This window comes from Cebus imitator, unplaced genomic scaffold (assembly GCF_001604975.1).
Source record: "Cebus imitator isolate Cc_AM_T3 unplaced genomic scaffold, Cebus_imitator-1.0 Scaffold109, whole genome shotgun sequence".
In the NCBI taxonomy this organism is placed as follows: Eukaryota; Metazoa; Chordata; class Mammalia; order Primates; family Cebidae; genus Cebus; species Cebus imitator.
This window is the reverse complement of record NW_016107424.1, coordinates 1692839-1706999: the sequence shown is the minus strand read 5'-3', so window position 1 is coordinate 1706999 and position 14161 is coordinate 1692839. Positions and strand designations below refer to the sequence as shown.

Genomic DNA, 14161 nt, shown 5'->3' with positions numbered 1-14161 from the left:
TGAAATGATCAGTTTCATAAATGAATGTCAGTGGCATCTTAACAGTAATAACTTTTTACTGCAAAGTGAGATTTTACTTTATAAGTAATGTGTAAAATTATTAAATGTAATCATGTTTCATTACTGGCAGCTTGTCATAAAAAAGGAATTAAAGTTACAAATTTTCATAAAGTAGATGAACGTTTTCGCTCATTTATAGGGAGAACTACTCAGTCTAATCTCTTTTGAGGGTAGTTTTAATTACATTACATCATTCAATACAGGGTTGAGAGTTCATGTTCCAAACTGTTCCCTCCCTAAACTATTCAACTTTAAGGGAATCTGGGGAAATGTTAAGTTCAACTAACGAAACTATAAGAAATGAAAACTATCAGATGCATATCGTGGGCACAGGATCACTCAAGTGTTTGGAAAAAACTTTATGAGACTATTTAGGTTACATCTAAGTCATCGTTCAAATATGGCCCAAGTTAGTAGTAACTAAAAAGGATAATTTTTTTGTTGCTATTTCAAAGATTCATATCATTAGTAGCTAATATTGAAATATCAACTACATTGAAATTATTGATCATTTTGTAATTTCTAAAGACTAACTCAACTTTGATGGCAGAACTATACCATTTAGAAAAAGACAAAAGCATCTGTATGAATTATGATCAAGGTTGATATTTGAGACTGAGTAAAATTGTTTGACTATTTTCCAATCCTCATCTCATTATTTCATAAGGCAAGCATGACATAATTTTACATTCACCTGAATAGAAGCAATTACAATTTAATATTTGGTTGTTCTGTGTTTTATGTTGAGAATAAAGACCCATTTATCATTCAGTGTCTCCCTCCTTTGAGTGTAAACCCCATTAAGAAGCAGAACACTGTGTAAAGCACAACAGGGGCAACCAGACGTTGGCATTATCAAATGTGTTCTCCCTTCCTGATAAAGTATTTGCTATAAAGGTCAGCAGTCTCTAAGTTTAGTTTCTGAAGAGATGATTAACAAATTAAAAAAATTTTAATGGAAAGAGAGGCTTCACGGCAAACTATTTTTTTTGTACAATTGCTGTCTACTTAACACAAAACTCTAGAGATATATGAAAGAAATTGTTTACCAGTGTGGTTAATCTGATTGTCATCCCCAAGTATTCTGTGCATGTTTTCACTCTGTTTCAACCCTGGAAACAAGGAACTTACAAAAGTCCTTTAAAAAAGCTTCTAATTGCTAACACCTAGTAATATATATTCACATCAATTTTTAACTATTTTAAGCATCCTTAATTTAGCATGACTAGCAAATCATATACACTTATTCTAATCCCATTGTCATACACTTTTTCATGATCATATACTTACTAAATATTATTAATTTAGCTTTTTAAATAATTTTAATAAAGCTAGAATCAATGGTCTTTTCAAAGCAATTTTCCTTTAAAAATTTTTTCTTGTTAGAATTTTCTGACACTCCCATGCCTTTTGCCTATCAGTGTATCTATACAGATAAGTCTACATTTTGAGTTATTTTCCCTTAGTGCTTTGTATGCCATTGTTTTTTCTGGCATCTATTACTGTCAATGAGAAATGTGATGTCAATTCATTGCTGCTTCTATGTAGATTATCTAAACTTTCTTAACATTTCCTCTTTAGGTCTTAATGGTTCAACTTTGGTGGTATACAGTTTTACCAAAAGATGTCTATGTATGGATTTGTTCTTGTGTACTCTGCTTGGCACTCAATGTGCTTTTAAAATCTGAAATGGGCTTTTTTCAGTATTTGAACATTTTCTGCCATTAGCTAGGACACTTAAAGCGTGTAGATCCTAGTGAATGGGTTTTTCTTTTAACCATCATGTTTTTGATCCAGGCTGTATTCTTATGCCATTATGTTGCTTTTTAAATAATGCCTTCAGACATATTTAATTCATAAAAATGTATTCTTCTCTTTTAATTTTTAAAGTGAAATTATGTAGATATCAAATCTCCCTCCCATTTTCCTACTCTTGTTTCTGAGCTTGTTGTTTCTTCAGTGACGACTGATGTTAACCTGTGTGCGCGTGCGTGTGTTTAAATCCTCTAAGAAAGCTCTATCTATCTGACCTGAACGGCCAGTGATTCCATTTTCTACTCTGCAAGTCAACAGAAGAAAAGTTTCATCTCTCTTTCACATGACAGTGTTTCAAATACATGAAGGTAGCTATTGGAAGTAGCTGTATCATTATCAATCAATAAATTTATTTGCACTTTCTCATGATTCAAATAAAAATGTGCGTGTTCTATTGTCGCAAAAAGAGAAGAAGGTGGTCTCAGGAGGTGTCAGGTAAGCTAAAGTCCTAATTCTATTATTTGATAGATTTGAAACTTGTGAAGAAACCACTTAACTTTGCTTAGTCTTAGTTATCTCAACTGTGAATAGAGACAATGGAAACCGAGTCACAAAGTTAACATGAGAAGCAGGGACTCCTATTACTCAAATGTAACCTCCTGAGGAAAGTTACCTATAAGCTTCCATCAATGTTGTTGTTTGTTCTGTCTGTGACTCCATAGCATGTGTATATAATGCTTTAAGATAATGCTTCTAACATTACATTTTAATAGTCTGTGATCTTCTCAATGACATGAACCACATCTTATTCATATTTGGATCCACAGAGCTTAGCATAGTGCCTTGCATATAGTAAAAACTCAATAAAGATGTTGAAAGCAAAAAATATGTAAAAAGCATTTTGTAAGTAGAAAAGCACTACGATTACCCATTTTCTAGTTGTTTAAAACTTTTCATATCTCCTCTTCTTGATATATTCATTCCCTTAAGATTATGGATTAGATAAGGCTCGTCACATAGTAACAAATTCTAATAAAAATTCTATTAATTTTTTAAAGTAGCAGTACCTAATCACAGCATTAATTCTTCCTGAACTGGTGTACAATCCAGACTAATTTTACATTTCCTCCTTACTAGCGCCTTCCACAGTCTAAGATCATGCACATATCTTCCCATTTTCAAAATCTTTCTGTAAGCCTTCCTGACCCTCCAAAGAGTAGTCTATAAGCACTCCTACCTTTACCACTACATTTCTTAGAGATTAGTCAAGACTTGCTGTCTTCACTTCCGTGTTCTTATCAGGCTTTTTGTTGTTGTTGTTGAGATATAGTTTCGCTCTTGTTGCCCAGGCTGCAATGCAAGCGCAATGGCATGATCTCAGCTCACTGCAACCTCCGTCTCCTGGGTTCAAGTGATTCTCCTGCCTTCTCAGCCTCCGGAGTAGCGGGGATTATAGGTGCCCGCCACCACGCCTGGCTAATTTTTTTGTATTTTTAGTAGAGGCAAGGTTTCAACATGTTGGCCAGGCTGGTCTCCAACTCCTGACCTCAGGTGATCTGCCTGCTTCGGCCTCCAAAAGTGCTGGGATTACAGGCAGGAACCACCATGCCTGGCCCTATCAGGGTTCTTATCAGTGCAACCTGCTTCCAACCCTGCCACTTAATGACACAAAGGACACCACCTTCCTCTTCCGATTTTTCAGTGCTGTTTCTTCTCCTCAGCCCTGGATATGTCAACATGGCATCTTTAGTCAGCTCATTCTTGAGCCCATATTAGAGTAAGAGAGCAGCTAAAATTTTCTTATGCCCAGAGAATAGCGCAGAAGTGGTTGAAACGTCAGCACAAGAAAACACAGGGTATATGGAAGGAGAAGCATGACCAATGGGAAGTAAATCACTCATCAGAAACTATCATGGAGCTTTGGTCTAGCTAGGAAGATCATAAACCCAGAGGACGGCCACATGAAACGCATTGCCCACACTGGCACAATGTATGGCTCCTACTCCTAATACCATAAGTTAGATAGTATAGGGAGAAAGGAGGGGAAAGAAATTCTCAGTGATCAAGATGAAATCTGAAATGACTTACAAAATCCTAAAATTACCACATAAGTCTTGAATTAACTAGGTAAATTTTCCAGTAGAATGGGGGCCCACATAAAAGCTAAGTTCAGCAGAAGAAAAAGCAAGGAAGCCCTGTTTATTGTGCATCTGTGTTTTATAGCTGAAGAATCTGTGCCACTCTCCCTGCTTTGCCTTCTGTCCCTGATTGTTTCTTTTCATTCTCCTTTGCTAACTCCTGCTTTTTCCCCCTTTTAATGATATTGTCTTCCAAGGTTCTGCCCTTCTGGTCTTCTCATCCTACTGGGTAGGTCTCCTTGTGCAATCTTTATTCCCAAGGCTTCAAGTGTCACACTTATAAAAATAATCTTTAAATCCACGCCACCAGGTCTAACCTCTCTTTGTCAAGCAAAAATGTCATCTTGCTACTCCACTGCTTCAACAACTGTAAGTAGCTATTATGGGCTAAACTGTTTCCCCCAAAATCCATGTGTCTTAAGCCCCAGTATCTCTGAATGTGATTGTATTTGGAGATAGGGTATTTAAAGTGGTACTTAGGTTAAAATGAAGTCAAGTAAAGTGAGCTCTAATCCAATATGACTGACATCCTTATGAGAAGAGGAAATTTGGACACAGACACGTACCAAAGGAAGACCATGTGAAGACACAAGAAAGAGGCAGCCATACAGAAACCAAAAAAAGAGGCTGGAGGAAAAGCCAACCCCTTCCGGCACCTTGCTCTCAAACATCTAGCCTCTAGAACTGTTAACAAATCAATTTCTGTTGCATAAGTCACCCAGTCTGTGATACTTTGTTTTGCAGCCCTAGAAACTTATAGAGTAGCTTTTGAAATTAAGCTCAAACTTCACACAAAAGAACCACTGTTACCTCACACTGCTGTTCTCTCCACCTCATCTTGCATACCTCACCTTCCGTGAGTTCCCTGTACTCATGGTGCAATTTATATTTGCACAATATTACCTCTGCAGAAGCAATTGCTTAGCTTGAAATGCCTATCCACTAGTTCTTTACATATTCTAAATGCCTCCCTAGCCTTCAAAGCACATTTCTAAGAAACGCGTCTTAGAATAATTTAACATTTATTATGGATTCTCCAAACAGAATCACTGTGGTAGGCACCAGGGTTAAACCAGGGAATATCCCACTTTCTGGTGATGCCTTCTTCTCATAGCATCCGGTGCAACCTCACATCTTCTTATCACAAGAATGCAATTCATTCTTTCTTGTTTGAAAGCCTTGGTTTGCAACACACACACACACACATACACACACACTCACAAACTATCCTTATTAGGCACTATTTATTTGCCACCTTTGTTGAGCATTCACTGTGCTAAGCACTGTTTATGCATTACCTCATGATCCCTAACCACACTTCTGTGTGAAGGGCATTATTATTATTGCTGTTTGACAGATGAGGAAGCTTAACCTTGAAGAGGAAAGTAAGAGGACACAGGTGGCAAGTGGTAGGGCTGTACATCAAACCTAACTTGTCAGATTCCAATACTTATTATCCCACTTCTCCTGGGAACATGTGAGTTTCTCAAGGGTCTGGGTTCTATATTCCCAGCCCTGGCAAATAACCTGACACATAGTAAGAAAAAAATAAGTAACTTTCAGTGGACAAATAAATGATGACAGAAGACTCTTTCACATAAATGTCTTAAGTTCAGCTGAAGTAAATGGGGAATAACTGGTTTGGAAAAGCATAGGAAGCATAGCCCATACTCTCTGGATAAGGATCAGGAATAACATGTATAAGTTCCCTGCCCAGATCCTCTACTTAGCAGCTTTCTGAAATTGGCAAAATTACTTGATTTCTCCTTGCCTCGGATTTCTTATTGCTGTCATGGGGTTACTGTGGACATTAATTGAGGTATTCCAGGTGACATATTTAGCAGAACACCAGACACACACTCAGTACCAAATAAATTGTGGCTGTGGCTACTTGTATTAGGTTGTAGTTTCCGAAAGAGTGGCATGAAATAAGAGGAACAGCACATGAGATGACTTTGAGAGGGAATCTGTCAGAGCACAATTAAACATGACAACTTGTCCAAGGTGTTCAGGACATCTCCAGTGGAAAGCAGGACATTTTGAAAACCCATTTCCAAGTAATCTGACATGCTGTACTCATTAAATATCTCTTGAATATAACAATCCATTCAAGATGATAATGTGAACAATTCACAGATAGCTACATATGTGATCAAGATTACATATTTACTCCCATCTTAAGGACCAACATACATTTCTAACTTCATTTTCCCACCAATGAGGTGTCTCTTTTCTCTTTGTGTTTAAGGTCCAGCTGGTTTTGGTTTTCAAATTCCTCCTTAACCACTATTTTGATGTTCTCTTTGGCTACCTGGCTAGTTCTAGATTCTGGGCTTTTTAAAATCCTAAAATTAGCCCTTCTTGGCAGCACCTCTGCCAGATTTTTCTTATGATACACAGAGATGTAATATGTTGACAAACTAAAGGAAGAGCTGGTATTCCAATCTAGATCTGATTTATCATTCTATAGAAATGAAGTATTTATCAGGCATTGTCCCAAGCTCTCTCTATATATAATCATGAACAAAACCAAAATGGTCCTTAAATTCCTCAAGCTTAGTAACCAATGATAGAGACAGACACCAAACACCAAGTAAATCCATTACTGCAAATTTTGCTAAATGTCATGAAGACTTCAAAACTTTCTGATATAAACACCGACTCAACTTGGACAAAGACATTTCCACAGCAAAAGAATCAAGGTATTAAAAGGCTAACAACTGAAATAGCTGTTTCTTATTCATAGGGAACTTTTACAGGCAACCTCTACACTAGAGCCTAATATACATGTAACTGAGTTGAGAATGATTTCTCTGATTAGATTATTTCTTCTCTTTTAGTTTTTGTCTTAAGCACACATGGGTATGTCTAGTACAAATATAATTTGTAAATGACTGGATCAAGAGGAAAACACTTTTAGTCTCCCAATTCAGATGCATCATTTTACAATACTTGGCAGTGTCAAAAACTCTGGTAAAGGACATTATGAGAAAAATTGTAGTAGCACTACACCACAACCATAGCTGACTTAGATCTTTTACCATGGACTAGCTCTACGGATCCTGTCTACCAGAGTAAATACCTGATATCAGGTGATGTGTGAATACCTGACATCAGGTAATATGTAAATACCTGACATCAGGTAATATGTAAATACCTGACATCAGGTGACATGAACTCTGATAACTGTTTCCGGATTTCATTCTACAGGATTATAAATGACTTACATAAAGTGGCTGTTGTAAAATCTGTACTCTCCTTCTTGGAAAGTAAACAGACCGGTAGTGTGAACCTCCATGTCCTAAGCATGGGATAGTATAGCTAAAATAGCCTACATATTTTCTGGCCCATAAAAATAGTGTTATCCATTGCAACTCTTGATAAAAGCTCTCTACTTGCTATGAAAGATAGATTTATTTATCCATTCATTCATATTTTTAATAATTAGAATGTATTCTTTTATTTTTGTCCTATAAAGGTTTAATATAATCTTTCTAGGTAGGCTGCATTCTGGACTTGTGTCAATATCAAATTTGTTTTAGACAAGATGCATCCTTAAAGGCAAAAAATAGTAAGAGATAAGGCCAGTGGAACAAAATACTAAAAATTGGCAACTCTAGGTAAAGCGTATGCAAATATTCAATGTATTATTCATTCAAGCTATGTGTTGTTTCCAATTTCTCAAAATAAAAAGTTGGTGGAAAAAAAAGTTGTCCTTATTGAACCTCACCATGAACAACACACATAGTGAAGTTCATGAAATAAAGTTTCACAATTACAGTTTTGAGAAAGATAATGTATCTCTGAAACATAAGTAGTGATGATCTCATCCAGCAGTTAGAAATGTAAACTTACGAAGTGATTAATAATGCTAGTAAGAATACATTATCAGCATTCACATGCATTCATCGATTGTCCCTGGGGAAGCCACAGGCTGCGAAAAGGCCTAATCCAGGCTCTGCAGATTCTTGGGAATGTGGCATACTTGTGTGCAGGAGCCTTTGTTCTGCTTGCAGTGGAATAAAGTGAAAGACTTTCAGCATAGGGTCCAAGAAGCAGACTGACAAAGCAAACTCTACACTGTGCCTGAAAGCAGCCATAGTAAGAATTCTCCTGAGCATTGAAGCCATATTAAGGTGTCTGTCATCTTCCAATGCTCCACAGTGGATTGACCCCTTCACCAATGCCTCCTTTTCTTTTTCTACCATTAGCTATACCACACATTTGTCACTAACAATTCATTAATTCATATATTCAACCAATGAATATTCATTCAACTTTTTCTATATTCAACTTTTTGTTGCATATAAGGAACCAAGGAGGCCTTGCTTACTAAGGTGCGTAAGACACAGCCATTGCTCTCTGGTACTGGGACAGCCCTAAACAAGGAGAGCAGAGATTCCCAGCCCTGCCTGACTGCACATGAAAACCAACTAGGAATCTTTACAAAAATGTGGATGCTCAGGATCCTACCGCTACAAACTGATTTAGTAGGTCTAGGGTAGGATAATCCTTTTTGTTGTTGTTGTTGTTGTTTGAGATGGAGTATCACTCTGGTTGCCCAGGCTGGAGTGCAGTGGTGTGATCTTGGCTCATTGCAACCACTGCCTCCCAGGTTCAAGCAATTCTCTGCCTCAGCCTCCTGATTAGCTGAAATTACAGGCACCTGCCAGCACACCCAGCTAATTTTTGTATTTTTGGTAGAGACAAGTTTTCACCATATTGGTCAGGCTGGTCTTGAACTCCTGACCTTGTGATCCACCCACCTTAGCCTCCCAAAGTGCTGAGATTACAGGCATGAGCCGCTGTGTCCAGCCATTCTGTATACTTCTAAAAGCTTCTTTGGTAAATTTAGTGAGTGGCTGGTGATAAGATACAGTGAGGCCGGGCACAGTGGCTCATACTTGTAATCCTAGCACTTTGGGAGGCTGAAGCTGGCCAATCACCTGAGGTCAGGAGTTTGAGACACGCCTGGTCAACATGGTAAAACTCCATCTCTTCTAGAAATCAAAAAAAAATAGCCGGGTGTGGTGGTGGGCACCTGTAATCCCAATTACTTGAGATGCTGAGGTTGGAGAATTGCTTGAACCAGGAAGGTGGAGGTTGCAGTGAGCCAAGATCACCACCCCTGCAATCCAGGCTGGGTGACAGAGCCAGACTCTGTCTTGAGAAAAAAAAAAAAAGATACGCTAAGATAGGTATAAGCAGATTCACAACTCAGGTCTTTTATTGGCACAAAGACTACTGGAGTATAATGACACACTAAATCACTCGAACAACAGGACTTAGAATCAAACTCTTTAGAGATAAATATGATGTTAGAAGTTATATATCTAGTTCCCTACCAAAATCTTCCCACCCACCCCAACACACACTCACAGCTCACAATGAGTCCTAGACTTCCCAGCATGCCGAACAAACTAGATAGGAGTCTATGGCTTCCGGTTGCCCAGGCTCCCAGATTTTGGAGGAGTCTCACATTTAACCATATCCAAAAACAGAAGTCCTATCTCCTCCCAACAAACCTAATTCTCCCTTAGTCTTCCCTAATTTAGAAAAAAAAAAATCTGCTTCTACACAGTTCTGTCAGCCACACATACCTAGAAATCTAAGTCTTATTACTTCTTTCTCCAAGATGCATCTCTAGTCCATCCATTTCTCTCCACTGCCACTGCAATCATTATCTCTCAGCTGGTCTTGTGCAAATAGTCTAGTGTCTAATCTTACCTCCTTGCCCTCTAATTCATTCTCTATGCAGATGCTATATTTTTAAAATGTAAATGAGGACATGTCACTCTTTTACTTAAAATTCCTCCAAATATGTCTCATCACACATTGAATAGAAGCCAAATTCCTAATGTAAACTACACGATATTTTGTAATCTATCTCCTGTCTGTCTCAACTCTCCTAGCCAATTAATACTTTCTAATCACACCGAACTATTTTTCAGTTCCTCAAATCAGAAAGTGATTTCCTATTAATACATACTGTTTCTACTGGAACAGCTTCCTGGAAACACTCTTCTCCAATTTTACCTGACCTTCTTTTCCTTTGAGGTACCATTTTAAAATATCCTTTCTTCCATGAAGACTTCCCTTATCCCAGATTTAAAGAGGGGCTTCCCTGATACTCTTCCTTGTGAAACCCATTGGTTATGGGCTGAATTGTGTTTCTGCCAAAATTCATATGTTGAAGTCCTAACATCCAGTGCCTCCAAAAGTGACCTGGTTTGGAAATAGGACCTTTGCCAAGATGATCAAAAAATGACATCTGATTTTAAACTTCTAGCTTCTACAACTGTGAGACAATAAATTTCTCTTGTTTTAAGCCACCTAGTTTGTAGTACTTTGTTATGTCAGCCTTAGCAAACCAGTATATCATTCTTTTATGTCATATTAGTTACAGCTTATGTTACATTTGTGTTTACTTATCTGTTTGTCTCCTTTACTAGATGATAATTTTCAGAATGGCAGAAACTGCAGCTGCTTTTAGTGATTTATATAAAATTATCCTCCAATATTATATTATGCTAGCCCAAGGAAGGCCAAGGGCTCACTAAGAACAGAAAGGAATTCTGGTATTAAAAGCAAATGTTGGATAGTCTAGAATAGGCGTAGAAAATTATAGTCCCCAGGCTGAATTTGGCCCACCTCCTGTTTTCTTAATACTTGTAAGCTAAGAAGGGTTTTCACATTTTTAAATGGTTGAACAAAATAAAAATAAAATATTTCATGACATGTTAACATGAAATTCAAATTCACAAATAAATTTTTACTAGAACACAGCTACACTCATTTACATATCTAGAGCTGCATTCATGCTACAAAGAAGAGTCAAGTAGTAGTCACACAGATCACACCGTCTACAAAGCCTAAAATATTTACTATCTGGCCACTTAGAGAAAAAGGAGTTTGCTGAGCTCTGTGAACTGCCCTGGGATTCACAACTCCTGGGTGATATAATGTTGCAGGTGCACATTTATGCGTATTGAGCTTTCTAGAACACCATCATAATATAAACTAGCCAGCACATTTGCCTTTCCTATACCAAGAATTCCACAACAGACTACTGACCAGTTCTTTTGAGCAAAATACAGTTCTGGTTTTATTATTAAGATTGATGAACAAACAGAATTTAATGATTTACTGATTAAAATTTTTCAACTTCCATGAAATTTTGCTAGAATGCATGTATTCTGATAAATCTGGGAGCCTATGAATATAAATAGAATAGGTGACAATGATTATTACAGATACTTAGCCAAATCTGTCTATCCTAAATCAACAGTATACTATCCATAAGCCAATCACAGGTACAAATCTAGTTAGTATTGAAAGATTTAGATAAGAACAAAGGATAGGAATAGGTCTCATGCTGGTATTTGCACAAAAAGCATCATTTACCTTTGGCGGAGGAACAAACTGAACACATTCCAACCATGTAGTTATAAAGTACTGTCCACATACTGCACATGTTTTTCTCTGAGAGATTATTCTTCTGATTTCTGGGTACCATTCCATGGCATCCATTAGGAAAGGGTTATTTTCTGCTGGATGATTAATTACAAATCTTGATGTTATTTCCTAAATTGAAAAAAAAAAAAGGAATATAATTCCTCAGATCATTTTCAAAACTATTTTAGATCACATTTATTTCCATTTCACTAGATAAAATGTTTGGCTTATTATCTAGATTCTGTTAAATTAAGATTCTGCAGTACATCTAATGAATTGTGTTGTAAATGACTGGCATTTCAAATAAGTTTGGTTTTCATCAATATAAAAACAGTAAGTTTCTTACATTGTCATAATTCTATATCTCTAACATATAGGAATCCATGTCATAATACATTTGCATTACGCATTTTATAAAGTTAGATTTAGTTTAGGTTTAAAGCTGGTACCTCTCATTACAATAAGCAAAGACTGTGCAAACATTCAGACTGGACTCAAAAATGAATTTTGTCATACTCACTAAAATCTAAATCCTCACTACTTAAACTGTGGTTCACAGAGTGCATCACATGGGAGCTTCTTAGATATGCAGAATGTCAGACACACTCCAGAACCACTGAATTAAAATCTGCAATTTTACAAGGTCCTTGGGTAATCTATATGCATACTGAAATTTGAGAAGCACTGGTCTAAATTCCTTGCTGCATTGAGGACCTGAATAGTGTCATCTTGAAAAAAAAGCAATGATTTCTATGAACCAAATCTCTGAATTTAATCTTTGTTAAACCTATCTACCTAGATATGTTCAGAAAATTGACCTGCAATAATAATAGTAAAATACTAAATAATAAAAGGAGGTAGTGAGGAAATGGAAGCTGCCTCTCACTAGGGCTATCATAATCTTAATAAAATCATATTACATAATACGTAAAATTAAATCTTCACTGACCAAGCAAGGAAAATAAATAAACCTTTGCCAGAATCCATTAATGTTCTCCATTGTTTGTGTCAGTAGCATGGAAGTCCTGTATAAATGTTACACAAACACTGCTTGAAATTTTAATAGTGTTTGGGGATAATTTATCTGGTACATTTTTTTCCTGACCAAAGTGAAAAATTTCCCTGCAGTATTAAAACAGTCCACATAAAACTCCAACAGGAATTTTTGAAAATACATATATACCCACATAATCTTTCACTCATTCACCCCAATTAAAACCTTTAAAAACTTTTTAAAAAACCAGCAATATCTTATAAATTGTTGTGCCCCTGTTTCCTATTACTCTATCCCTCCCAATTAACAAGCACCCAAGAAAGCTGCTATTAAACAATAAACAGCCCTGAGCATGGATTTCTTTTATGTCTGATCCTTCAACAGCACAACCTCCTATCCACTTAAGCTCATTCTCCTGGGCAGTTGCATGACTGAGGTCATGCTTTCACACTAATACTACCAGGACACCTAAATCAGATGTTTATTATCACCCTTTCTCCAACTACTTAAGCAGAGCATAGCTTGTGATTCTTAAAGAAATATTGATTTAATAGGTAGGCTTTTAGCTACATGAATTCAATGGCCAAGTCTTATTATAAAGCTGTGGAAAACTCATGGATAAGGATTACTACCCAAAATAGCAGATGATAGAAGCATTTTTTGAAATACAAGGGACCTAAAAATAGGTCACACAGATCACTTTTTCCATTTATGATTTCTGGACCCAAACATGTTTGTTGCACTCAGTATATCTGACAGCTCTTACATCACCCATTATTTATATTTTTCTCCTACTTGTTGCCAGTGTGTTACTTTGGAAGGATAACGTACGCCATTAAAATATAAAGTTATTACTTGGAAATGTGAGTATACATAAAATACTATTGGCATGATCAACAGTATCCTTTAGGAGACCTCTTAGAGATGCATTCAATGCAATTTTTGAGAATATACCAGTGTTATTTAAAAGTCAAGAAATCTTTTATAGACCAAAATGGTCTATAAAAATATTTCAAAATATTCAAATTGCTTCTCTTAGCTTATATGCTATTTTCTTAGAATATTTATAAGTTAACCATATTATAATTAATCACAAATTGAAATTAATTTTATATATATCCGATTTTTCCTTACATATAATTTTTGAGTTATTAAATTGTACACATAAAAATTGTATAATATTAAAAATATAAAATACAAAAACAAATATGAATCCTTAGGAGTGATACATTTTGGAACTATTGTATAATAGGTGTTATTATGTATACAATAGGCACTAAAAAATAGCATTAACAGCAAAAATTCAAAGTCAGAGACAAATATACACATAAGCGTAAATTCTGGCTCTATGACTTATTTGCTGTGTGATCATATTTGGGTGAATCCTTAGATTCCCTTATCTTGAATACCTCATCTGTAAAATAGAGATTTTTTCCAATACTATCACAAAGAGTTTGGAGAATTAAATTATATAACAATGGTAAACCATTTAGCCTGGCATCTACTAATGCAGTATATTCTGGCTAATATTTCACTATAATATAGTTATTAGCATTAAATTTTACCTCATAAATCTGAGATGAGGTAACATTTTAAAAATCATTACCAAGGCATAACTCATATCATAGTTACTAGAATTCTTTGACAAAGCAAGTAACTTAATCAGCAACATTGACTAAATGCCCAGTATAAATAACTCTTACTTTAAATACAAATCAATTTAAGGCACTTTTCAGTTAAAAATTCTAAGAAATACTCT

The 14161-nt window shown here is 36.1% G+C and overlaps 1 protein-coding gene across 2 annotated transcripts in view; it reads right to left on the bottom strand.

Annotated features, from left to right (window-relative positions):
* Positions 1–14161, bottom strand: part of LRRC69 (leucine rich repeat containing 69) — a 127790-nt gene that overhangs the window by 36784 nt on the left and 76845 nt on the right. For both annotated transcript variants that reach the window (XM_037741856.1, XM_037741854.1), the window contains exon 7: positions 11358–11537. In XM_037741856.1, coding sequence (XP_037597784.1) covers positions 11358–11537 — 180 coding nt within the window. The remainder of the gene's footprint in view (positions 1–11357; positions 11538–14161) is intronic.